Here is a 22,484-nt window from a genome sequence, read left to right as displayed (position 1 = left end):
TGCTGGCTCCTTTCTGCACCCTGGGGTCTACTGCATTCCTCAGCTGAAGCTGAATCCGCACCCTTAGGTCATGGTCAGGTTTGTGCTCCTCACCTTATCCTGTGGGCAGGAGCTGACAACGTGGGGCTGGCAACAAATAAAACAGGCCTTGGAGCTGCTGATTGTGCTGCTGGCTCTGATGTAGGCGGACAAGGAGGTGGGGAATGAATGAAGGCCTGTCCCAACTTCCCTTGGCATCAGCAAGGGGTTTTTGAAGGCTGTTCTGTCTCTGCCTGAGCTGAGGCAGAATGGTTCTGTCGGGGGCAGTGAGCTGTCAGCATCTCCCTCCCGGCTGATTCTGCAGCTGCTCTCTCTTCTCTGCTCCCTGCCACCCTGGAGGTGGTGATCTGGCAGTAATGAAAGGGTTTGGTTTGTGAGCTGCCTCATCCTCTCTCCAGACAGCAGCCTGTGCAGGGAGGTGACAGGGCCTTTGCTGGTGGAAGGCACCCCAGGGGTAGTGCCGTGCCCTACTGAAGCCCTGGGCATGAGGCAGAGCAAGCGCTAGATCATCTCCCCGGCTGCTTGGGCAGCATGGGTGTGCCAAGGAGAGGCCACTGTGCACCCTTGAGGGCTTGTCCCTAAAAGAAAAGGGCTGTGTCAAGGAATAGCCAGGCCTGGAGACAACCGCTGGCCTCAAGCAGGGTGACAGTAGGGAGCTGCGTCCTCTGGGTGACATCCAGCTTGGCCGAAGACCTGCTCACACGCTGCCCTTTACTCAGGGCTTGAGGAGGCTCACTTGGATCTCTTCTGACAGGTTCCGCCTTCCTCCCGGCTGCTCCACAGAGCTCAACCACTTGGGCTACCAGTTCCTGCAGCGGCTGTTTGAGAAGCACGATAAGGTGGGCAACATGCGGTGGAGCTACCTGGGGAGGGGGTGCTGCTCTCTGCTGGGCTGCATGTTTGGGGGTAGCCGCTCTCCTGCCCACCCCTCTGTTGCAGGGAGCAGACGTAGTGCCAGTGAAGGCCTTTCCTCTGCCACTGTGCTCCCTTCACAGCCTCTTGCCGAGGCTTTGAGAGCAGGAGGTGGTCACGGCAAGCTGTACAGTCTGATGGCAGCAGCATGTCAAGGGCACGGGGTTGTGGTTGCTACCCTTGACCAAAGGGCAGCCAGTAAAGTTTGGGCCTTCAGGGGATGGGTCTGAGTTAACATCACAGTAGTGTGGCCCCTCATAGTGCCTGGCTGCAGCACGCAGGGTGGCAGGAGAAGCAGGCACAGCTGCTGGCCTGCAGCCACGGACCAAGCCCAAGCACCCACACAGCTGCCAGTCCTGTGGAGGGGGTGCCAGGCTGGAGAGAGGGAAAGCAAACAACTGATCTGTGCCATGCTCTTGCTCTTTGGAGTGTGGGAGAAGGGAATTTGTTGGATCTGCATGCACCTGCCCGGACTAGTTATTCAGATGCTGATGTGCACCTGGGGTACAGCAGCTCTGCAGCCACTGAGAGCTGCAGCACTGAGTTGATGCATGTCCCTGCGTGCCCAGGTGCTGGCAGATCCTCCTCAGGCACACCAGCCTGAAGGTGCTGCATTGGTGTGTGGTTAGCTGCTGGTCTGGTGGCCACACAGACCTTGGGTTAGTTATCTTGCGGTGTGGAAGGCCAGGCTGGACCAATGGAGGCTGCTGCGGGGTGGCTGGCCCCAGGGACGCCAGGAACAGCAGCTCAGGGCTGTGGGGCGAGCGTGGACAGGTCCTGCCCGGTAGCAGGGCTGCCAGTGGTTCCAGCTGTGATCGCAAAGCAGAATCGGCCTGCCTCTTGTGCAGTGATGGGAGTCCCTGGGGCATAGGCCCTCTGTAACGCTCACACAGCTCTGGCTTCGCTTGCAATTGATTTTTGCCATTGAAAGCATCCCTGTGTCATTCTGCAGCAGTGAGGGAGGTGGGTTTTGTCCCGGGACCCTCTCCGGACCCTGACAATGCATGGTGTGGCTGCAGAGAGCTGCTGGTGCCTGTACAGGCTGTGTCGTGCCTCAGCTGCTGACTCCCCTGTGTTTTGGCAGGACCAGGACGGAGCCCTCTCGCCCACAGAGCTGCAGAACTTCTTCAGTGTCTTCCCCTGCGTGCCCTGGGGCCCTGAGCTTTACAACACGGTATGCACCACTGATAAAGGCCTGCTTTCCCTGCATGGATTCCTCTGCCAGTGGACGTAAGCTCAGTCCCTCTCCCCTGCCTTTAGTCATGTCACTTAGCCCTTGCTGATCTTGCTGGCTTCCCGGTGCGCTCTGTCTCTCCAGGCTTGTGGCTTACCTGGATGTGCGGCACTGCCTGGAGTGCCTGGGCTACTTGGGCTACCCCATCCTCTCAGAGCAGGACTCCCAGACACAAGCCCTCACAGGTACGGCCATGCCCTCCCCTCCTGTCACGGCTCAGGTCCCTCCTCTCGCTCACCAGCCTCTCTCCTGCCAGTGACCCGGGAGAAGAGGATTGACCTGGAGAAAGGCCAGACCCAGAGAAACGTCTTCCTCTGCAAGGTGCTGGGAGCCAGGGGCGCAGGCAAGTCCGCCTTCCTGCAGGCCTTCCTCGGCAGGAGCCTCGCGGTGAGTGGCTGCTCCCCTCTCCGGCCGCGCTGCGGCAGGGCGTCCCAGCGGAGCAGGAGGCAGAGCCGTGAGGCCGTTGAGTGATCTGCCGTGTGATGGCACCTCCCTGCCCGTGGCCAGGCCCCAGCAGCCAGGCAAAGGGCTTCACAGTCCCCTCTGTGCTGCTGGTGCCAGTCGCTGTGGCTCTTGCATCCTTAATTTTGCCTGAGGCAGTGGGCCCGCTCCCTCTGCTTGTCCTGAGGATCTCGGAGGGGCTGTGCCTTTCCTGGGCAGCCGTATCTCCCCGATCTGACCGAGGTGATGCTGACTTTCCCTGCAAGTTATGAACAGCCCCACGTCTTGTGGGCAGGCTGGCCTTCAGGTGGCCGTTACAGCACAGGGACTTGGGGCAGTGGGCAGTGCTCTCCCTCCCCTAAGCACTGCTCTTGCTCCCTGCTGTCTGAGACGATGTTTTCATTGGTGGCAGGCCCAGAGGGAGAACGCAGGGGAGCCATCCCTCTACGCGATCAACACGGTGCAGGTCAACGGCCAGGAGAAGTACCTTATAGTAAGTCAGGGAGAGAAAGGAATCGCTGCTGGCTGGCTGACGGCAGGGCTGGGCTGTGTCCCCCCATATTGCTGCAGCAGCATCCTGGCACCCCTGGGCTGTGGCTGTGGTCATGCCAGCACAGTCCGTGTGCTGGTGTGAGAAATGGCCTGTGCCCTTGAGACGGTGCTGTGCCACCCATCCCTTCCCTTCCTGCTCCAGCTGTATGAGGTCAGCGCTGACACGCAGTTCACGAAGCCGTCGGACGCAGCCTGCGACGTCGCCTGCTTCATCTACGACCTGAACGACCCCAGATCCTTCAGCTACTGTGCCAGTATTTATAAGGTGGCTGGCAGGGGCCCTGTGGGACGTCAGGCTTTGCATGGCAGCCCCACACGTCCCAGGGGCTGGGCACTTAAGCCTCGCTGCGACTTCTCCCTCTCTCGGCAGCAACACTACATGGACAGCCAGATCCCCTGCGTCTTTGTGGCCTCCAAGACAGACCTGCCAGAAGCGAGCCAGCAGCCCGGGCTGTCCCCCACCGAGTTCTGCTACAAGCACTGCCTCCCGCCACCCTTCCTCTTCTCCTGCCACGGCCAGGGGCCACCCGGCACCACCATCTACACCAAGCTGGCCACCGCCGCCACCTTCCCGTTAGTATCCTTCCTGCGGAGGGGGCTCAGCTGGGAGCAGAGCTTGGGGAGGGGGGCTGCGTCCGAGCCCTCTGCCACGGTGCTGTTGGTTTGGTTTCTTTCTTGGTGTCATTCGCTCATACAAGTAATTGAAACGAAAAAGGCCACTTCTTCCCCTACTTGGAGAGGGTGGAGGCTCTCTTCTGCCTCGTGTCTCTGGCAGATTATTATTAGATAGATCCTGCCACAGGAGTTTTTATTTTTGAAGCCTAAGATAAAAAATGCTGAAGGGGAGTAGCCAGCCTAGTTTGCCAAGGCCTGCAGAGGCGGGGTGGCAGCTATTTTCTCCTGATGAGGTGGATCAGACTGAAAAAAGAGGTCAGTGAAGCGAGACCTCTGTGCGCACAGCCTGTCTTTGGGAAGGAGCCGCACCTGAAAGGGGCTGGGTGACGGGGCAGGGGGGCAGACGGGCTGGTCGCAGGCAGTGGGGGGAGATCTGGGAAGGAGAAGGTGTCTGCGTGGGGCATCGCTCTGCTCGAGAGGTGGAGGGGGCTGAAAGCTGAGGGCCGGCACAATGCTGGGGGCAGAGCCCTCCCAGGGAGAGCATGTGGGTGTGTTGGAAGACAGGATGCGATTACTAGTGAGTGGTTTTCCCTCCAGCTTCTTTTCAATAAACAACTTTATTTTTAGAGCTGACACTTTTTTTTTCCCTCTGCAGTATTAAAATTTAAATATTCTTAATATATCTTAGGGTATGTGGTATAAATAAATAACAGCGTAATGGAGGGCCAGGGATTGGCTGTTCTCCCCTGATTTACTGGGGAATGAATAATGGATATGTCTTTCCTCCTCAGAGGAGCATGTTGATGCAGGACAGCGTGTGTTTAGGAAGGGAGTGTGTACGCTCAGGCAGGACTTAGGTTGGTGTCACTGGCTGTGCCAGCGTCTCCCCCTGCATCTGCTTCTGGGTCTCTGTGCACTTGGAGTTGTAAAAGCAGCTTGACCTAGAAAGGCAGATACATACCTCCTTGCTCGTACTAATTATTTAGGTGTTGGTTGTGCTATTTCCAGACCACAGGAGGGTAAAGCTGCATTCGTCCCACCAGCAGAGCAGAGAGCCATCACTTGGCTTGCTGATGATGCCAGGCAGCGGGTTCTCTGGCTTGCAGGACTGGGGAGCCTCTTCGTGCTCTCTGCCTTCGGCTGGGCGCAACACTGTGGTCACCTTCTGTCCCCCCCTGGGGACACTAGCGTGGCGTTTGGACAGCCCTCTCTGTGTGCCTCGCTCACTGCCTCTTCTCTCTTTCCTTGCAGCCACTTGAATGCCGTGGAGCTGGGAGCTGCGTCCTTCTGGCTCCGGGTGGCTCTGGGGACTGCGGTGACTGCTCTGGTAGGGTTCACGCTGTACCGCGTGCTAGCCAAGAACAAATGAGAGTCACTCTCCACCCTGTCCTCCCTGTGACACCAGCCTCCCCGTCCTGAATGATGCCCCGGTGAGGGGCCCTGCCTCAAGCTGGTCCCTGGTAGGAAATCCTCCTTTCCCCTCAGCCTGGATTGCAGGACCAGTGAAACCGGACTTCCCAGCACCAGCAGGATAGATCCCCCGGCACCAGCCAGCCTAACCCTGCCAGCCTCTGCAGCCTCTTCGCCCACATGGCTTCTGCCCAGCCTAGCAGCAGGGGCCAGGCAGCTCAGCTGGGGGCTCCGCCTCACCGGCAGCTGGAGGATCACCCTCATCTTTTATTCTGTTAAATTTTTTTAACGTTTGTTTTTAAGCTCAAACTGAGTGTTTCAGTATCTGTTGGGCCGGGCACATCCCTTCCCCCGAGGGCTGTGCTGGTGCCTCAGCTCAGGGTGGGGCAACACTCCTGCAGCCCCTGCGGCCTCCAGCAGCAGCAGAGCTGTCGATCTTGGCACCAGCCCCACACCTCCCTCTCTGGTCCCTGTTTCCCCCAGCCAGCACTGGGAAAGGCAGCCGTGGAGTGCCAGGAGCTCACACCCCCCACCCCTCTTTTCAGGTCATGCCTGGCCCCTCTCCCTGGGCTGCACGGGGCGGGAGCGATACCCAGGACCTGTCCCGGGCTCCTTTTGTTTCTGCACAAATTCTGAGTCCTGCAGTGTGCCAGGCTCTCAGGCCATCTGCCCCTGCCCTGGTCACCAGTGTTACGGCCACCAGTATTTGAAGGGCCTCAGGAGGACTGGTAAGCTGGAGAGGGCTGCGAGGGCGTAGGATGCCCGCAGCGCTCCGGAGGGCAGGCTGCAGTCCTTTCCTGGCAGTGCCGTTGCTGAGCTGGTGCCACACCGTGCCATACGCTGGGACATGGCCCTTGTCCTGCTGTCCCCTCTGTGGGGCGGTGGCCATGCTGAGGCTGTCCCAGGGCATGAGGCTCTGGGCGTTGCATCTCCTGATACAACTGGAAGCTCGCTCCTCTGTCCCCTGCCTGCACCCGGGCTGGCGTTTGCTGCCGGGCAGCTGCTGTGACTTCAGCTCGTTGCAGATCCAGGGCCAGTCCCACAGTGTCCCTGGCCCCCAGTCCCAAAGAGCAAGGCCAGGCTTGCTGGCCCCCTGCCCAGCTCGCACCCATCCTGCGACTCCAGCCATCCAGGGGGTCTGCTTCTGGCTCAGTGACACAAGCTCTTAAGCTTTCTGAGCACACTCAGGGTAGGTTTCTGTGCAGGCAGCTGGTTGGGGCAGCACCGAGGTAGCAGCTGGAGTTGCTTTTCCGTATGTTTTGTTTATTTAAACTTCTTATCATGTCCTGGAGCCGGTGAGGGAGTTGGGAAGTGGCTGGGTGACAGCCGGCATCTCTTATGGGGCAGTCCCAGGGTGGTGCCCCATCCTGCTGGTGCGTGGTCCCCAGCACTGGCAGGACAGAGGGTCCCTCCCTTGCCAGAGCTCCTGTGCCAGTTGGGCACCCACTGCTATCGCCCTTGCCACTGGCCCATGGTTCATGACACTGCCAAGGCCATGTCCCTGGTGTTTCCATGTCCCTTCTCCGTGCCCAAGCCCACCGTGTGTGGCTCTGCGAGCCAGGCCTGTGGCTGGTGGTCTGACCCCCTCCCAGCACCGGTCCGTGTCTGGCAAAGCCATACCGTGTTAGGTTTGTTCTCTATAACAAAATAAATTTTTACACACCTTCCACTTGCACACTGTGTCCTGCATCTCGCGGGCAGCAGGACCCCTCACCCCTGCCCCAGGGCTGCACAAAGCTTGGGGCCTCCCTTGGCTGGGGTGTGAGCAAGGAGACCCGCCAGGGCCTGGGCTGCCCACCCCCTTTGGGGGCAGTTACGGGGATTTAGGGCAAGAGCTAATGCCCAGCCCTGTGGGACAAGGCTCGGGGCTGGCCCAGGGCTCTTTGGTGCCTGGGGACATGGATAACTCCGCAACAGGTGCCAGCTGGTGGGGACAGGCAGGGAAGGAGGTGGTGGGTCCCTGAGTCACCGTGGCAGAATGTCCCAGTTGGTGGCCCTGTGTGGGGTTAGGGGCTCCCCACTTCCCCACAGCTGCCTTCCTCCCGCAGGCCTGCGGCTCCCGGGGCTGTGCCACCTCCCCTGCCTGTTCCCGTTTCCCCGTGGCAGCTTTTCCCTTCAGCTATTTCTGTCTCTGCAGGCTCTGCCGCGGGTGCTGGGCACGGGGAATGTGGGTGCAGCTGGGGAAAAGGCTTTTCCCTGCACCTCTCCAGGGCTTCTTTGAGGCTGGAGGGGGCCAGGCTGCTTCCCCGTGTGCTGGGGTCCCTCCAGGCTGCTGGGGTGGGAGAGGAGACCCCTCTGACTATGGCAAACCAGAGCATCCAGGGGTGCTGGGGCAGGGATGGGGAGGGAGCGTGGCCAGTACCGCTGCGGTGACGCCAAGGTGGATGGGACACACGGTGCTCCCCGGTGAGTCCAAACCAGGCTGGGCCCTGCGGGAGCAGCAGCCCCACTTGCTGTGGTGTGTATTAATAGTGCCGGTGGCACATGTCGTGCCAGGGCAGGGGACACGCGTGGCAGGGCTGTGGGAGCTCACCCATGGCCATACACAGTCCCCGAGGGGCCCAGGCATTGCCCCGCTGCCTGGCACCTCTGCCTGCCCCGCGCCAGCCAGCATCTATGTGGCATCACCAGCATGCGCAGCCCTGCCCGCTGCCTGCCAGCACCTCTGCCCCACGCCGCAGCAGGGCTGTGGAGTCCAGAGCTCCCCCAGCACTCGCAGTGGGGCTGATCTGCAGCCCAGGGGAGCGGGGACGGTGCCAGGGCTGGGTCCTGGGGACATGCTGCCCTGGGGGACAGGGCACCCAGGGATCCTGGGGCAGCAGGCTTGGCCTGGGTGCTGCTGTGCACATCATGTGAAGTGTGCCCAGTGCCAAGCTGCTCTGCGTGCTCTGTGCTGGGCAGGTGCCAGCGCTGGAGGCACCATGAGCCCCGTGCCGGGGTGGGGGAGCTGTGGGGCTGCACCCCAACCTGTGCTGGGCTGTGCGTGCAGGGTCAGGAAGGAGGTACAGCCTGCAGTCACCTGTGCCAGACTCAGCAGGTGCCTAGTGCTGGCATGCTGGTACCCATACTAGGATGCTGGTACTAATACTGGGATGCAGGTGCTATACTGGGATGCGGGTGCCATACCAGGATGCAGTTACAGCACCAGGACACAGATTCCTGTAGCAGGATGCAGGTGCTGTACTGTGATGCAGAAGCATGTACAAGGACGCAGGTGTTGCACTGGGAGGCAAGTACCTACCAGCATGTGGGTACCTGTACTGGGATATGGATACTCACACTGGGATGCAGGGAGCTGTACTGGGATGCAGCTACCTGCACAAGGATGCAGGTACCCATACAGGATGCAGGTACCCATGCAGAGATGCAGGAAGCTGTAGGATATGGGTACCTGTGCAGGGATGCAGGTACCCATACAGGGATGTGGGTACCCGTGCAGGGATGCAGGGGGCTGTACAGGGATGCAGGTACCCATACAGGGATGAGGGTACATGTGCAGGGATGCACGGAGCTTTACAGGGATGCAGGTACCCATACAGGGATGTGGGTACCCGTGCAGGGATGCAGGGGGCTGTACAGGGATGCAGGTACCCATACAGGGATGAGGGTACATGTGCAGGGATGCACGGAGCTTTACAGGGATGCAGGTACCCATACAGGGATGTGGGTACCCGTGCAGGGATGCAGGGGGCTGTACAGGGATGCAGGTACCCATACAGGAATGCAGGTACCCGTGCAGGGATGCAGGTACCCATACAGGGATGTGGGTACCCGTGCAGGGATGCATGGAGCTGTACAGGGATGCAGGTACCCATACAGGAATGCAGGTACCCACGCAGGGATGCAGGTACCCATACAGGGACGAGGGTACACGTGCAGGGATGCAGGTACCCATACAGGTATGTGGGTACCTGTGCAGGGATGCACGGAGCTATACAGGGATGCAGGTACCCCACACAGGGATGAGGGTACCCGTGCAGGGACGAGGGTACACGTGCAGGGATGCAGGTACCCATACAGGTATGTGGGTACCTGTGCAGGGATGCACGGAGCTATACAGGGATGCAGGTACCCCACACAGGGATGAGGGTACCCGTGCAGGGATGCAGGGGGCTGTAGGATGTGGGTACACGTGCAGCGATGCGGGTAGGCAGCATCCCAGGCTGCGAGTGCCCGGTGCCGGCTCCCTGCCCGTGCTGTGTGTGGGGCGCGGGGCCGGGGCTGCCGGCGGGGCGGGGCGGAGCGGGTCCCGGTTCCCCGCGCGGCGCCGGGGGTGGGGGTGGGGGGGGCGCTGCGCCGTGCGCTGCGGCGGGGGCGGCTCCGCTCGGCTCCGCTCCCGCCCCCGCCGCCGCCGCCGCCCCGCTGCCATCGGCGGCTCCCGGCGCCGCCGCTCGCAGCTCGCTCCCGGGCCCGCCGCAACGCGGGGCTGGCGGGGCGAGCCGCCCCCCCCGCCGCCCCCGCCGCCCGCGCCGCTCCCCTGCCCGGCTCGCCGGCCCCGGGCGCGGGGGAGCGGCGGAGCCCGCCGCCCGCCGGGTGCATGGACAGGAGCTCCCTGCTGCAGCTCATCCAGGAGCAGGTGAGAGCGGGGGGGGGGCCGCCGGGCACCGGGCAGCGCTCTCGGGGGGCGGCCGGGCACCGCGCTCCGCTCGCGGGGCGCCGCCGTGCGCCGGGCAGCGCTGCGGGGGGGGATGCTCGCATGCACCGGGCACGGCTGCCGCGCAGCGGGCAGCGGCTGCTCGCCGGGCTGGCGGGCACGGGGCAGCGCTGCTCGCCCAGGGCGACCCCCGGCCCGCCGCCCCCTGCGGAGCATCCCTCGGTGCCCCCCGTCACTGCCCCGGACCCTCCTGGCGCCGCTGAGACCACGCAACTCAGCTCACTTGTGGCCTCCTCCTCGACCCCAGCACTGCTCGCGCCACCTGCCCCGGGCCGGATCCTGCCGGGTGCACCCTCAAGGGCGAGGGGTGCTGGTCAGCCGAACCCCAGTGCTGGGTGCAGGATGGGGCTCCCAGGCCCCAGGACTGCCGTGAGGTTCGGCCACCCCAGCGAGGCTGGGACTCACATGCCTTCGTGGGGGGCTGCATCCAACCCCGTGACCTGATTGCAGGATCAGGCCATAGAATGTTAATGCTGTGTAGCACTGGGCTCCGCTCCGCTGGCAGGATCAGGCCCCGATGCATTAACAGGCGCTGCACCCCAGCCCTATCCCTGCCTGATGCTCAGCCCCGAGCAGCTCCCCTTGTGCTCAGCCGCCTGGTCCCTCCATCCCCACCCACCCTGAGCCGAGCTGGTGGCTCTCCCTGGGGGTGAGCGGGGAATTTATTGAGGGTTGGGATTATTAATGGTCCCCCCTTGCCTCTGGCTGGTTCCATGACCTTGGCTGAGTCCCCCAGCCACCCCAGCCCAGGAGCTGTGATGCTGTCCCCTGTGTCACCCCACCCTTGGCACAGGGGCTCCATGTGCCTCCAAGCCATTCGGGGATGAGCAGCATCTTCCTGGGGAGAGAGCAGGACTTGGGAGAGCCCAGCAGGGCCCAGGGGCTGGGATGATGGGGATCGGGCTCTCTGGGGGACTGTAGGGGGAGTGGGGTTGCAGTAAGGGGAGATGCACCCTGAAAGCAGAGGGGGGCTTCCTGGCTGCTGCCGCGGTTCTCTGGGGGCCAGTGAGCTCAGCGTGTGCCAGCACGTGGGGTGGCGTATGCCAGGTCCTGGCATGGCACACACATGTGGCACCTGTGGGGTGGTGTGTGTGGGGCATGGGGCTGCTCAGAGGATGCAAGCACTGCCTGCTCCCTGGACCCTGCATCCCACCCTGCTCTGCACGCCTGGCATCCCATCCTGCTCCCCACCCTGCATCGCATCCTGCTCCCCACCCGGCATCCCATCCTGCATCCCATCCTGCACCCATGCCTGCCTCAGGTAGAGGATCGGGGCAGCCAGACCCACCTTGGGAAAGGGGCTTTGGCTGTTTCCTGCTGGGATGATGGGATACATGCTGGGGTGGGGGTACAGTCCCATGCTCCCTGCACTCCCTCTCCTGCCCGTCCCATGGGGATGAGTTTCCTCTCCTGAATTTCATCCCCTGCAGAAGGAAGGAGCAAACCCAACACTATTTGCAGGGTGCAGTGTCCCAGCTACCCTTGGCACAGCTGGAGCTGTGCTCTGGCCATCGATGCCCTCTCCCTCTCTATATCCTCCTTGTGCCACCCTGGGCTTGTCTCCACGAGTGGGGCCATATAGGGTGCCTCATGGTGCTGGGTGCCCAGTGGTGTGCGGTGCCTGGAGGACTCAGGGTGCCCAGTCACCGTTGGGAGCCCTAGGGATGGCGCAGGGTACCCCGGCACAGGGTGCCCCACACAGTGGAGCCCAGCACCCGGCAGCGAGGGCGTGCAGAAGGAGCGGGAGGAGGAGGAGGAGGCTGGTGCCAGGGCTGCGCGTGTGTTTAGCTTTGTGGTTTCCTGGCTGGCAGGCTGCTGGCGGCGAGAAATAACTGAGTGGGAGAGTGTTGGCTGCGCCACAGGGGGACTGGGACACCGGCGTGGCACGGGGCACCCACACAGCATGGGGCACCCACACGGCACAGGGCACCCACACAGTCCGGGGTACAGGGTGGGTCTGGGTTGTAGCCTCCCTTGCAGAGGCAGGGGCTGGTGTCACAGGGCGGCACATGATACCACCAGGCTTGAGGCCAGGGTGAGGGGCACCAGATGGTCTCCCTGGCTGGTCAGGGAGCTGCAGCTCCAGCATCCCGGTAATGGCCCGTGCTGTGCCCCACAGCTCGACCCCGAAAATACCGGTTTCATCGGGGTGGAGACGTTCGCCAGCCTCGTGCACAGCCATGAGCTGCCCCTGGACCCCGCCAAGCTGGACATGCTGGTGGCCCTGGCACAGGGCAACGACGAGGGGCAGGTCTGCTATCAGGAGCTGGTAGACCTGGTCAGTGCTGGGGGGCTGCAGGGACAGGGGCGAGCAGCCGGGTGTCATCCAGGGGGGGGGCGGGGCACTGGGCACCACCTTGTGCCCATGGGGAGGGGGGCAGACACTGGTGGTCCCCGGGGGCTCCCCTGGCATGGGATGATGGCACAGCCTTGGGGTGGCTTGTCCAGCCTGTCCCACCGGGCTGTGGCACGGGGTGGTGGTGATGGGCAGGGGATGGCCACAAGCCCAGCGGCCTGAGCTGCCCCTGCGGACCCCGCGGGCACGGCCTCTCTCTGCAGATCAGCAGCAAGCGCTCGAGCAGCTTCAAACGTGCCATTGCCAACGGGCAGCGAGCCCTGCCCCGCGACGTGCTGCTGGACGAGACCGGCCTGGGCTTCTACAAGCGCTTCGTTCGCTACGTGGCCTATGAGATCCTGCCCTGCGAGATGGACCGGCGCTGGTACTTCTACCAGCACCGCACGTGTCCACCCCCTGTCTTCATGGCAGCTGTCACCCTCACCCAGGTACGGGACACGGGCACATGGCCGGCCGGTCCCAGGCTGATCCTGGCTGAAGCGCCCCTCTGCCCTCGGGGGAGCTCAGACCTTGTGGGGACAGGTTGGGTGACCCTGCGTGTGATGTCCTGGTGCCCGCAGGGGGGCTCAGATCTGGGGATGCAGGGATGGGTGACCCCGGTTGTGATGTGCCAGTGGCTGTGGTGGTCTCAGACCTGAGGCAGAGGAGATGGGTGATCCCAGTGATCCCAGTGGTGATGTGCCAGTGCCTATGGGGGAGGGTCAAACCCAGGGCAGATGGGACGGGTGGCCCCAGTGGTGATGTCCTAGTGACCATGGGAGGCTCAGACCCAGGGCGGAGGGGGCCAGGTGAGCCTGCCCCAGGACCGAGGGATGGTGCTGGGTGCCAGCAGTGCTGGGGGTGACAGCCGTGGGGTTTGGTGCAGATCATCGTGTTCCTCTGCTACGGGGCCCGGCTGAACAAGTGGGTGCTGCAGACCTACCACCCCGAGTACATGAAGAGCCCCCTGGTCTACCACCCTGGGCACCGGGCGCGTGCCTGGCGCTTCCTCACCTACATGTTCATGCACGTGGGGTAGGTCCCTGCCGGGGGGGGAAATTGGGGGCTGCGCGGGCTGAGCCACCGCGTGTCCCCTCCTGTGCCTGGGCAGGCTGGAGCAGCTGGGGTTCAACGCCCTCCTGCAGCTGATGATCGGGGTGCCCCTGGAGATGGTGCACGGCATCTTGCGCATCAGCTTCCTCTACCTGGCCGGTGTCCTGGCAGGTGGGTGCTTGCCTGGCGCAGGGGATGTCCCCATCCATCCCTACCACCAGCTCCGGGGAGGGCATGGGGAGATGCACCCCGAGTCTGAGGGGGATGCGAAGCCTCGCTCGCCACCCACTCTTGACCACTGGGTACCACCTGGCACTGCCAGCATCACTTGCCCTGGAGGGCTGGGGGCAATGCAGCCCGTAACTAATTAATGTAGACAGTAATTAATTAATGCGATGGGGGGGCAAGGCCCTGCACTGAGCCCTGCCCGTGCCCACAGGCTCCCTCACTGTCTCCATCACTGACATGCGGGCCCCCCTGGTTGGGGGCTCGGGGGGCGTCTACGCACTCTGCTCGGCACACCTTGCCAACGTTGTCATGGTCAGTGCCGGGACGTGGGGGCCTTGGGGCGTGGGAGAGTGGGTGGCATGCTGTGACATTGGGTGGGAGGTGCCATAGGGTGGCATTGTAGGGCGGGTAGCATGGTGTGACATTGGGTGGGAGGTGCTGTGGGGTGGGCACCATGGGGTGGCATTGTAGGGTGGGCAGCGTGGTGTGACATTGTGTGGGGGGTGCGGTGGTGTGGCATTGTAGGGTGGGCAGCGTGGTGTGACATTGGGTGGGGGGTGCCATGGGGTGGCATGGGGTGGGTGCCATGGTAGGGTGGGCAGCATGGGGTGGCAGTGGGGGGCATGCCATGGGGTGGCATCAGGGGGCAGGGAGGACACCTCGGGGGACTCTGTGGGGCCAGGGCGCAGCTCCTCTGGGGCACAGTGGGGGCCTCTGTGGCAGCCCCCTCCCTGGTGCTGGGGGCATCACCCGTACTGGGCCATCATCTGTCCTTCTCTCCATCCACCCGTCCGTCTGCCCACAGAACTGGGCCGGGATGCGCTGCCCCTACAAGCTGCTGCGGATGGTGCTGGCGCTGGTGTGCAGTGAGTACCCGGCCGTGCCCCCCACCCCGGGGGTACCCAGGGAGTGGGGGCTGTGGTGGTGGGGGGGCTCAGCACCTCCCGGCCCTGTCTTACAGTGAGCTCGGAGGTGGGTCGTGCCGTCTGGCTCCGCTTCTCGCCCCCGCTGCCGGCCTCGGGCCCCCAGCCCAGCTTCATGGCCCACCTGGCCGGGGCCATCGTGGGCATCAGCATGGGGCTGACCATCCTGCGCAGCTACGAGGAGAGCCTGCAGGACCAGTGTGGCTGGTGGGTGCTGCTCCTCTCCTACGGCACCTTCCTCCTCTTCGCCGTCTTCTGGAACATCTTTGCCTACGACCTGCTGGGGGCACAGATCCCCCCGCCGCCATAACACCCCCCACCCCACCCCATCAACCCCTGTATTTATTTAATTTATTTATTTTTGTTTTCTAACGCTGGCCAAGCCCGGTGGAGGGGGGGTCCCCGCGCGTGACATGGGGACAGGTCACCCCCCTGCCCGCCTGCCCCCTCGGTGCTAGCGAGCGCGCCGCCCCCCCCATGGGCTGTGTGTCCCCCCTCTCTACACCCTAGCAGCCCCCCGCCCCGCTGTGACCCCCCCCCCCAGGATGCTTCAGCCCTGCCCTGGCATCGTGAACCCCCCCTGGGGTGCCCGCAGGGCTCAGGATGTGCCCCCCGGGAAGGAGCCCAGTGCGGGGGGGACACCCCCTGCTTGCTCCTGTACCCCCCTTTTCCAGGATGGGGGCCGACTCGTTGCCCCCCAGGACCTGCACTTTCACATGAAGGACTGGTGCCAAAATAGGAGCGATTTATTTTTCTACGCCAAAATAAATATAAATAAAAGAGAGAGAAAAGGCGAAGGAGCCCTGGGGAGCCCCGCAGGCAGGTGCCAGCTGAGCCCCCCCCGCGCCCCGGCCCCCCGCTTTGCTGCCCTCCCCCCGCAGGGGGCTCGCCCCGGGATGGGGGCACGGGGGGGCCCCGCTCCGACCCCCCCCTCCCACCCCCCCCTCAGACCTTTTTGGAGTATAAATAAATATTTTGCACACTGCCAGGGCCTGTGTCTCTGGGCGGGGGATTTTAGGGGTGTCCCCCCCTCCCCATCCCCGCTGCTGTGATTCAGGGCAGGCGCCGGGGCCGTCTGCCCCGGGGGGGGTCGGGGGGGCTCCAGCACTTACTGGAGCGGAAAACTCTGGGACGCGTGAACCGGCTCGGCCCCGCGGGGCTGGGGGCAGGGGGCTGCAGCACGGGCTGCGCACTGGGACACCCCCCTGCGCCCCCCCCATCCAGACCCACATGCTCCAGCGCACTCACCCCTGCCCCACGCACCCAAACACCCCCTGCGCCCCCCGGTACAGCCCTCCCACTCCCCTACACCCCCCATCCAGCCCCCTCCCTGCAGCCCCCCCAACAAACCCCACATGCCTCTGCACACCCACACCCCCCTGCATTCCCACCCCGCAGCTCCCTACCCAGACCCGCCCCCCCCCGCCCCCGGACCCCGACCCCCATCTATCCCCCCCCTGCACTCCCACCCCAGCCCCCAACCCCGAACCCCGCACCCTCCATCCAGTCCCCCCCCTCCGCACCCCCGCCCCCCAAGCCCCCCTCGGACCCCGCCCCCCCCAGTCCCCGCCCCCTCCGCACTCCGCACCCCCAGGACCCCGCACCCCCCATCCCGCCCCCACCGCACTCCCCCTTCCAGGCCCCCCGGGGCTCCGCCCCCACCCCCCATCCAGCCCCACAAACCGCGCCCCCGCCTCGGCCCCGCCCCCGCCCCGCCCCCCCGCTCGGCCCGGCCCCGGAAGCGGCGCCTGTCGCAGTGCGCGGCCGGAGCAGCGGAGCCGCCGGCCCCAGCTGGCCGGGCCGGGCCGGGCCGGGCGGAACCGGGCGGCGCCATGAAGGGGAAGGAGGAGCGGGAGGGCGGCACGGGGGGGCCCGGGGCGGCGGGGCCGGGCGCGGGGAGCGCGGGGGCCGGTAGCCCCGAGAAGAGCCACAGCGCGCAGGAGCACAAGGAGCAGGGGAACCGGCTCTTCGGCGGCCGCAAGTACCCCGAGGCCGCCGCCTGCTACGGCCGCGCCATCGTGAGTCCCAGCCCCACCCCGGCCCGGCCTGGGCACACTGGGCCGGGACCCCCAACCCCCCCCGGGCCTGGCCTGGGCACCCCCGGGACGGGACCCCCCCTGGCCCGTACACCTTCCCGGGCCTGGCTTTGACATCCCGGCGTGGGACCCCCCCGCCGGGCCCGGGCACCCTCCCGACATTACCCGCCCTGGCCCGGGAACCCCCTCGGGCCTGGCCCGGGCACCCCGGGGATGGGATCCCCTGGGTCTGGCCGCTGCCCCACACCCGGGCCTGGCCACCCACCTCTGGCCCCAGCCTGGCCACCCCCCGGGACAGGACCTGCCCTCGGCCTAGATCACCCCCTCGGGCCTGGATCCCCTCCCTCGGCCTGCCCCCGCCCCCCCCTTGGCCTGGGCTACTGCCCCCAAGCCTGCCCTGGCCCTGGTACCCTCCCTGGGCTTGCACACAGCCAGGCCTGTATGTGTCCCACCCCCTCCAGGCTCCAAGCTGGACACTTCTGTGTCCACCCCCAGCCTGGGCCTGCCCTCCCCCCCCCCCCCCCCCCCCCCCCCCAGCTCCACCACATCCCTAGGCAGCACTTGGAAGGGCAGACCCACCCTGGTCCCAGGGAATGGTGCTGGGGGGCTGTTGTTCCCCCCCTCCTTGGGGGACAGGCTGTCCCATGGGGACTGGCCCCAGCTTGTCCCCCATCCATCCCGGCAGCTCCTGGTGGGGTGCAAGCCCAAGCTGGCACTCCTGGCTCTCACCAAGGTGACAGCATTGCGCAGCCAGCTCACCGAGTCATCCAGTTGTCACCCTGTTGTCACCGCATCTCGCTCCTGCCGGCAGTTGCTGTCACTGGCCATAACATGGGTCTTGCCTTGCAGAACCGCAACCCCTTGGTGGCCGTCTACTACACCAACCGAGCCCTCTGCTACCTGAAGATGCAGCAGCACGACAAGGCGCTGGCAGATTGCAAGCGAGCCCTGGAGCTGGATGGCCAGTCGGTGAAGGCTCACTTCTTCCTGGGCCAGTGCCAGATGGAGATGGAGAACTACGATGAGGCTATTGCTAACCTGCAGCGAGGTGAGCGGGCACGGTGCCAGCATTCCCCCCTGCACCTGCCTGCCCACTGGGAAAGGGCCCAGGGATGGTGAGAGGGAAGCCAGTGCTGGCTCTGAGGTGCCCTTTCTCTCCCCAGCCTACAATCTCGCCAAGGAACAACGGCTGAATTTTGGAGACGATATCCCCAGCGCACTGCGCATCGCCAAGAAGAAACGCTGGAACAGCATCGAGGAGAAGCGGATCAACCAGGAGAACGAACTGCACTCCTACCTGACCAAGCTGATCATGGCAGAGAAAGAGAGGTAAATGTGGCAGGGGGCAGCAGCGGCACCTGTAAAGGCTTTTTTAGTGCCACAAAGCTGTCACAGCTCTGTGCGCACGCAGAGCCCTGCAGTGGGGCAGCAGCAGGGAAGGGAGCGATAGCATCCCCCCATCACTTCTGATCTCCCCCACTCTGTCCTAGGGAGCTGGCCGAGTGCCAGAAGATGCAGCAGGAAGAAAATGCAGATGAGAGCCGGAGCCGAGTTCAGCTGGCCAGCATCGAGGCCAAGCACGTGAGCAGGGGGGCCAGGGAGGCTCACGGAGGCTGGGATACGAGCTGGGGCTTCCTCATCCCATCCTCATCCCCATGCTCTGCCATGGCAGAGGCAGCTGCAGGGCTGCAGCTGTGCAAGTGAAAGCCAGAAAACCCTGGGGCAGGGCACAGCTTCTCAGCCTTCATTTTGTGGCTCGAGCTGCTGTTGCAGGGCTTTCGTGTCCCCCCGTGACAGCTGCCCCTGCTCTGTCACTTCTTGTCCCAGCCCAGGGCAGCCTGGCAGCGGTGACACCTGTTTGCGCTCCCTCAGCTGCCCTACCTGTTGTTCTCTGAGGGCTGTGCAACACGAGCAGCTCTTGGCCACATGTGGGTCTGGGTGCTGGCCTGGCGCAGGGGCCTAATCCCGAGATAAAAATAGCCCCACAAAGGCAGGTTATTTTTAAGCTGGATCACTCCTGTGTTTCACCCTGGTGCTGGGCGAGCGCTGGCTGGGGGCTGTGAAAGCAGAGGGGGTGGGAGGCTTCAGGGCTCTCTCCCTGGGAGCACATAGCCCCTGTACACCAGGGTCTCCTCGTCCTAAGGCCCTCTCTTTCAGGACAAGTACCTGGCAGACATGGATGAGCTCTTCTCTCAAGTGGACGAGAAGAGGAAGGTGAGTGTGCCCTGGCCCATGCTCCCATCTCTCCCTTTCCAGAGCTGTTTGCTGTAAACCTGCTTTAGTCTGTGCTACCACCTCTGCCATCTTCCCTGCTTCCCCCTCTGATGCGGCACCATCTCCTAGCCCCCTTCTTTTAATGCTGGGCTCACCCAACCCCTCCTGACCCAGCTCTGCTTCTCTCGAGCCAGAAGCGGGATATCCCTGACTACCTGTGCGGGAAGATCAGTTTCGAGCTGATGAGAGAGCCCTGCATCACACCCAGCGGGATCACTTATGACAGGAAGGACATCGAGGAACATCTCCAGGTACTGCTGGGCTGGGGACAGTGGCGACTTCCCAGGACCTTGCCCGCAGTCCTCCTCTGCCCCTCCTGCCTGCCCTGCCTGGGCATGAAGGCAGCTGCCTGCCCAACTAAGGGCTCAAATGCCTCCGTGGGCTTGGTTCCAGTTACCTGCCCAGGCATCGCCCTGCGGAGGTGTGGGGGCAGGCAGGAAGGTGGCAGGCGCTGCCGGGCCCTGCCTGAAGCAGAGGCGGCTGTTGGCAGGGACCTTGTGCTTTGACCTGCTCCCAGCCTGCTGGGAGGTACCTTCAGAAGGGGCTCTCCCTCCACCCCCTTCTTGCCTTGCCCCCAGCAGGCACAGGATGCCTGGCTGCTGGGCTGGATGCCGGCACACAGGCCAGGACTGCACTGGCCTCACGGGCACCTGTGCCCCGGGGCTGAGGCTGGGCACATGGAGTAACCGGTTGGTGGCTGTCTCCTCCCTTACAGCGCGTGGGTCATTTCGATCCAGTGACGCGGAGTCCTTTGACCCAGGATCAGCTGATCCCCAACCTCGCCATGAAGGAGGTGATAGATGCGTTCATCTCGGAGAATGGCTGGGTGGAGGATTACTGAGGGGCTGAGGGGGCAGCGCTGGCCTGCCCAGGTTCCCCCAGCCACAGCGGCACAGACAGCTCTCGCTGGGCTGGCACCATGCCTTACTTGCTCTCCAGCTGCTCCCCCTCTGCTCCAGGTGCCCAGAGATCCAGCGAAAGCGCTGGGTGAGGGCACGTCCCCATCTCCCCTTCCTGAGGAGCCGCAGTGGCTGGGTGGGCACAAAGGCTTCCCTCTCCACCAGCTCCTTGCTGACCATGGCACTTGGAGGAAGACCTGCCCTGGGGGGTTGGAGGAGACTGGCTCATCAAAGTGGACTGGAAGGTCTCACCAACATATTAATCACCCAGAGAGCAGGGTCCCCCTTGTCTATGGCAGCTGACAATCCCCAAAGATTGTGTCCTGCTCCAGGGAGGAGCTTGTCGGGATGAGCGCCTGGTGCTGGTCTGCCCCAGTCCCCTCCCTGTGTACATAGTTGTTTCCTCCTCCCACCACCTCCTGCCTGGCCAGGGTCAGGTCCTCCTCTTCCCTGTAAATAGGCACTTGCCAGGGTGGGAGACCAATGTTCCCCTGTGACCAGCTGCCTGGATTAAAGTTCTTCCTTTTAATGAAATCCCTTTAAAAAAAAAAAAAAACAAAACAACAAAACCAACCAACAAATTGCATCTGACTGAGACTCCAGCTTTTCAGTCAGCTGACAGCCTGCCTGGCTTTTGAGCACCCTCTGGAAGTTTGCCAATGTCAATTAAAAAAAAAATAAAAAAAAATTCAGCAATAAATATGGAGAAAAGAGCTGGAGTGGTTCAGGGCAACAATCTCTGCACCAGCAGGCGCTGTCCTGGCTTGGGAACCAGTGCCAGTCCCCAAGGGTGGGCGGGGATGTAGCAATACTCGAAGCACTACAGCAGAACAACAACTTTAATCCAAGGGGAAGAGGAAAGACCAGTAAAAACCAGAACTTCAGGCACTTGGTCCCAACACCAGTAATTGAGTGGGCAGCTGCTGTTGCTCTCACTGCAGCTGGGATGGTGGTGACATGTCCTCATCCTTCCCAGCTCTACCCCAGGAAGGTGGAGATGAAGACGCTGGTGTCCAGGTTGAGTGTGGCGTGCCACCAGCGGTCAGGGAAGTACAGGACCTGCTGGGAGAGAGCTGGGGGTGCTGACTGGGGGTGTCCCCTCCCCCCTTCTGAGGGGAGCAGGGACCCGGGGTGATGCAGGACTCACCTCCCCGGGGCGGAGGGTGCACTCCAGTGGCCGCTCCGACGGCAGCAGCACGGGGTATGTGTGGTGAAGCCAGGCCAGCGTTGTCTCGTTGGGGTGGAAGTGGGGTGTTTTATCCGGTGGATACAGAAACCAGCGCTGGAAGATACCAGGGAGGAGGGCACTCCCCCCCCCCCCCACCTCCATTTCCCCTCCAGCCCCTCGGGCTGAGCCCCAGGGGGCTTCTGCATGTTCCGGGAATGCCCACTGGGGTCTTTTTCTCCCCCCTCCCTCCCAAATTCTCACCTTCCTCCCAAAGATCACCTCAGAGAAACCGGGACCATGCCAGTGAAAGGGAACACCAGATCCTGAGCCTATGGTGGGAGAGCGTTGGGGTTAGTGTTGGAGAGACCCCCCCCTGCCCCCACCGCCACCTCTGCAGGCACCCACCTGCGATCCCGAAGCTGTAGGCAGGGCTGGTGCCCGGGATGCGGAAGGGAGGGGGCACGTACCGCTGGAAGAGGGGGCCCCACTCAGTGAAATTATTGTCCCCGAAGAAGTAGAGAGTGTCTGGGGGGGATGCACACAGAGGGGGAGGCTGAAGCCAGTGAGGAGGGCAAGGGTGGCCAGCTGTGGAGAGCAGGATGGTGCTACCCACCACTGCCCAGCCTGGCCGGATCCTGCGGCTTCAGCAGCTGCTCCACATACTCCTGGAAGGGCACGTCCACTGTGGGCAAGGGAGAGCTTGGGGGCCAGGCCGGCAGCCCCTGGGCAGATGCTGCCTGCCATGGGGGGGGCGCCGGGGGTGCTGCCCCCACCCTGCCCCTCACCTTTGCGGTAGGAGTAGGTGTTGGCGGTGCTGAGCCGCACCGGGCAGGCCCCAAAGGCCGCCAGAAGCTTCTCCCGGGTGCAGAGGGCACGGAAGGCCTGGGTGGGGGGACAACAGTGGGGCCGGGATGCTGCTGCCACCGCTCCTCAGGCACCGGTGTGTGTCCCCTGCCCCGGCCTCCCTGAGTGCCCCAGGTGCCCTCCCGGCACTCACTGAGTTGTCGGTGACCCCGCGCAGGATGACCGGCCGGGAGAAGGCGAACCTGGGGGAGAGCAGCGCAGCGGGGTCCCACGGGGGCCGGCCCAGCCACCTTCCCCGCTAATGCCTCGGGGCACCGGGGACTGTCCGCGGCCCCCCCCGCCCCCGGCCCCTCTCTGGGGTCAGCGGCCGCCCGAGGCCGTGCCCAGCGGCCCGTACCGCTGCAGGAAGAGGGAGTAGGTGAGGGAGGCGTCGGCCCGCTCCACGGTGCAGCGCTGCTCCTCCGGTACCGTGCCCGCCAGCCTGCAACGGGGGGCAACGGGAGGCAACGGGGGGCAGCGGGAGGCAACGGGGGGCAGCGGGGGCAACGTCCCCGTCCCCCGCCCTTACCAGCCGCCGCCCGACGGGTCGGTGCCGCCCGCGGGCCGGGCCCAGGCCAGCGGCAGCACAAGCAGCAGCAGCCGCCGCGCCGCCGCCATCGGGGAGCAGGGCCGCCGACGGACTACGCTTCCCGACAGGCACCGCGGCCCGCGCTGACGCGGGGCTCTGCCATTGGCTGGCCGCGCCGCTACGGATCCCTGCACGGCCGCGGCTTAAAGGGGCCGCGGCTTAAAAAGTCGTGCCCAGAGCCTGCCGGGATGTTGCAGGGGAGGGACCCTCGGCTGGGGAGCGGGGCCGGAGCAGATCACCCGTGGGCCGCTGCCGCCAGGTTCATCAAAGAGAAGAGGC

General features: G+C 64.1%; 4 protein-coding genes across 10 annotated transcripts in view; 3 read left to right on the top strand and 1 right to left on the bottom strand.

Annotated features, from left to right (window-relative positions):
• Positions 1 to 6,872, top strand: part of LOC102050790 (mitochondrial Rho GTPase 2) — a 45,427-nt gene extending 38,555 nt beyond the window's left edge. For all 3 annotated transcript variants that reach the window (XM_055709636.1, XM_055709634.1, XM_055709635.1), the window contains 8 exons: positions 794 to 878; positions 2,036 to 2,181; positions 2,270 to 2,370; positions 2,442 to 2,572; positions 3,039 to 3,119; positions 3,321 to 3,443; positions 3,549 to 3,751; positions 5,045 to 6,872. In XM_055709636.1, the coding sequence (XP_055565611.1) occupies positions 794 to 878; positions 2,036 to 2,181; positions 2,270 to 2,370; positions 2,442 to 2,572; positions 3,039 to 3,119; positions 3,321 to 3,443; positions 3,549 to 3,751; positions 5,045 to 5,162 (988 nt within the window). In that variant the 3' untranslated portion in view covers positions 5,163 to 6,872. The remainder of the gene's footprint in view (positions 1 to 793; positions 879 to 2,035; positions 2,182 to 2,269; positions 2,371 to 2,441; positions 2,573 to 3,038; positions 3,120 to 3,320; positions 3,444 to 3,548; positions 3,752 to 5,044) is intronic.
• Positions 6,873 to 9,541: 2,669 nt separating this feature from the next.
• Positions 9,542 to 15,371, top strand: RHBDL1 (rhomboid like 1). 2 transcript variants are annotated; one of them, XM_055709647.1, is made up of 8 exons: positions 9,542 to 9,779; positions 11,977 to 12,108; positions 12,417 to 12,641; positions 13,079 to 13,227; positions 13,304 to 13,416; positions 13,685 to 13,785; positions 14,279 to 14,339; positions 14,435 to 15,371. In XM_055709647.1, exons 1-8 carry the CDS (start codon positions 9,741 to 9,743, stop codon positions 14,704 to 14,706), a joined length of 1,092 nt encoding a protein of 363 aa, XP_055565622.1. In that variant the 5' UTR covers positions 9,542 to 9,740; the 3' UTR covers positions 14,707 to 15,371. The 2 variants fall into 2 exon arrangements, with proteins under 2 accessions (XP_055565622.1, XP_055565621.1); XM_055709646.1 differs by having other exon boundaries at positions 11,977 to 12,135.
• A 766-nt stretch (positions 15,372 to 16,137) lies between these two features.
• Positions 16,138 to 20,174, top strand: STUB1 (STIP1 homology and U-box containing protein 1). Its single transcript, XM_055709650.1, has 7 exons — positions 16,138 to 16,414; positions 17,282 to 17,480; positions 17,596 to 17,761; positions 17,923 to 18,013; positions 18,590 to 18,646; positions 18,841 to 18,957; positions 19,422 to 20,174. The coding sequence occupies exons 1-7, from the start codon at positions 16,229 to 16,231 to the stop codon at positions 19,545 to 19,547; spliced, it is 942 nt and encodes a 313-aa protein (XP_055565625.1). The 5' UTR covers positions 16,138 to 16,228; the 3' UTR covers positions 19,548 to 20,174.
• A 252-nt stretch (positions 20,175 to 20,426) lies between these two features.
• Positions 20,427 to 22,365, bottom strand: JMJD8 (jumonji domain containing 8). Of its 4 annotated transcripts, none has more exons than XM_055709653.1 (9): positions 22,146 to 22,365; positions 21,975 to 22,058; positions 21,771 to 21,819; positions 21,559 to 21,655; positions 21,387 to 21,455; positions 21,179 to 21,298; positions 21,035 to 21,102; positions 20,753 to 20,887; positions 20,427 to 20,687 (listed from the first exon to the last, which is right to left on the bottom strand). In XM_055709653.1, the coding sequence occupies exons 1-9, from the start codon at positions 22,232 to 22,234 to the stop codon at positions 20,538 to 20,540; spliced, it is 861 nt and encodes a 286-aa protein (XP_055565628.1). In that variant the 5' UTR covers positions 22,235 to 22,365; the 3' UTR covers positions 20,427 to 20,537. The 4 variants fall into 4 exon arrangements, with proteins under 4 accessions (XP_055565628.1, XP_055565629.1, XP_055565630.1 ...); XM_055709654.1 differs by having other exon boundaries at positions 20,427 to 20,667; XM_055709655.1 differs by having other exon boundaries at positions 20,427 to 20,664.
• Positions 22,366 to 22,484: the final 119 nt, after the last annotated feature.

This window comes from Falco cherrug, chromosome 4 (assembly GCF_023634085.1).
Source record: "Falco cherrug isolate bFalChe1 chromosome 4, bFalChe1.pri, whole genome shotgun sequence".
NCBI classification, from domain to species: Eukaryota; Metazoa; Chordata; class Aves; order Falconiformes; family Falconidae; genus Falco; species Falco cherrug.
The sequence above is the reverse complement of the archived record's forward strand: the minus strand, read 5'-3'. Positions and strand labels throughout refer to the sequence as shown.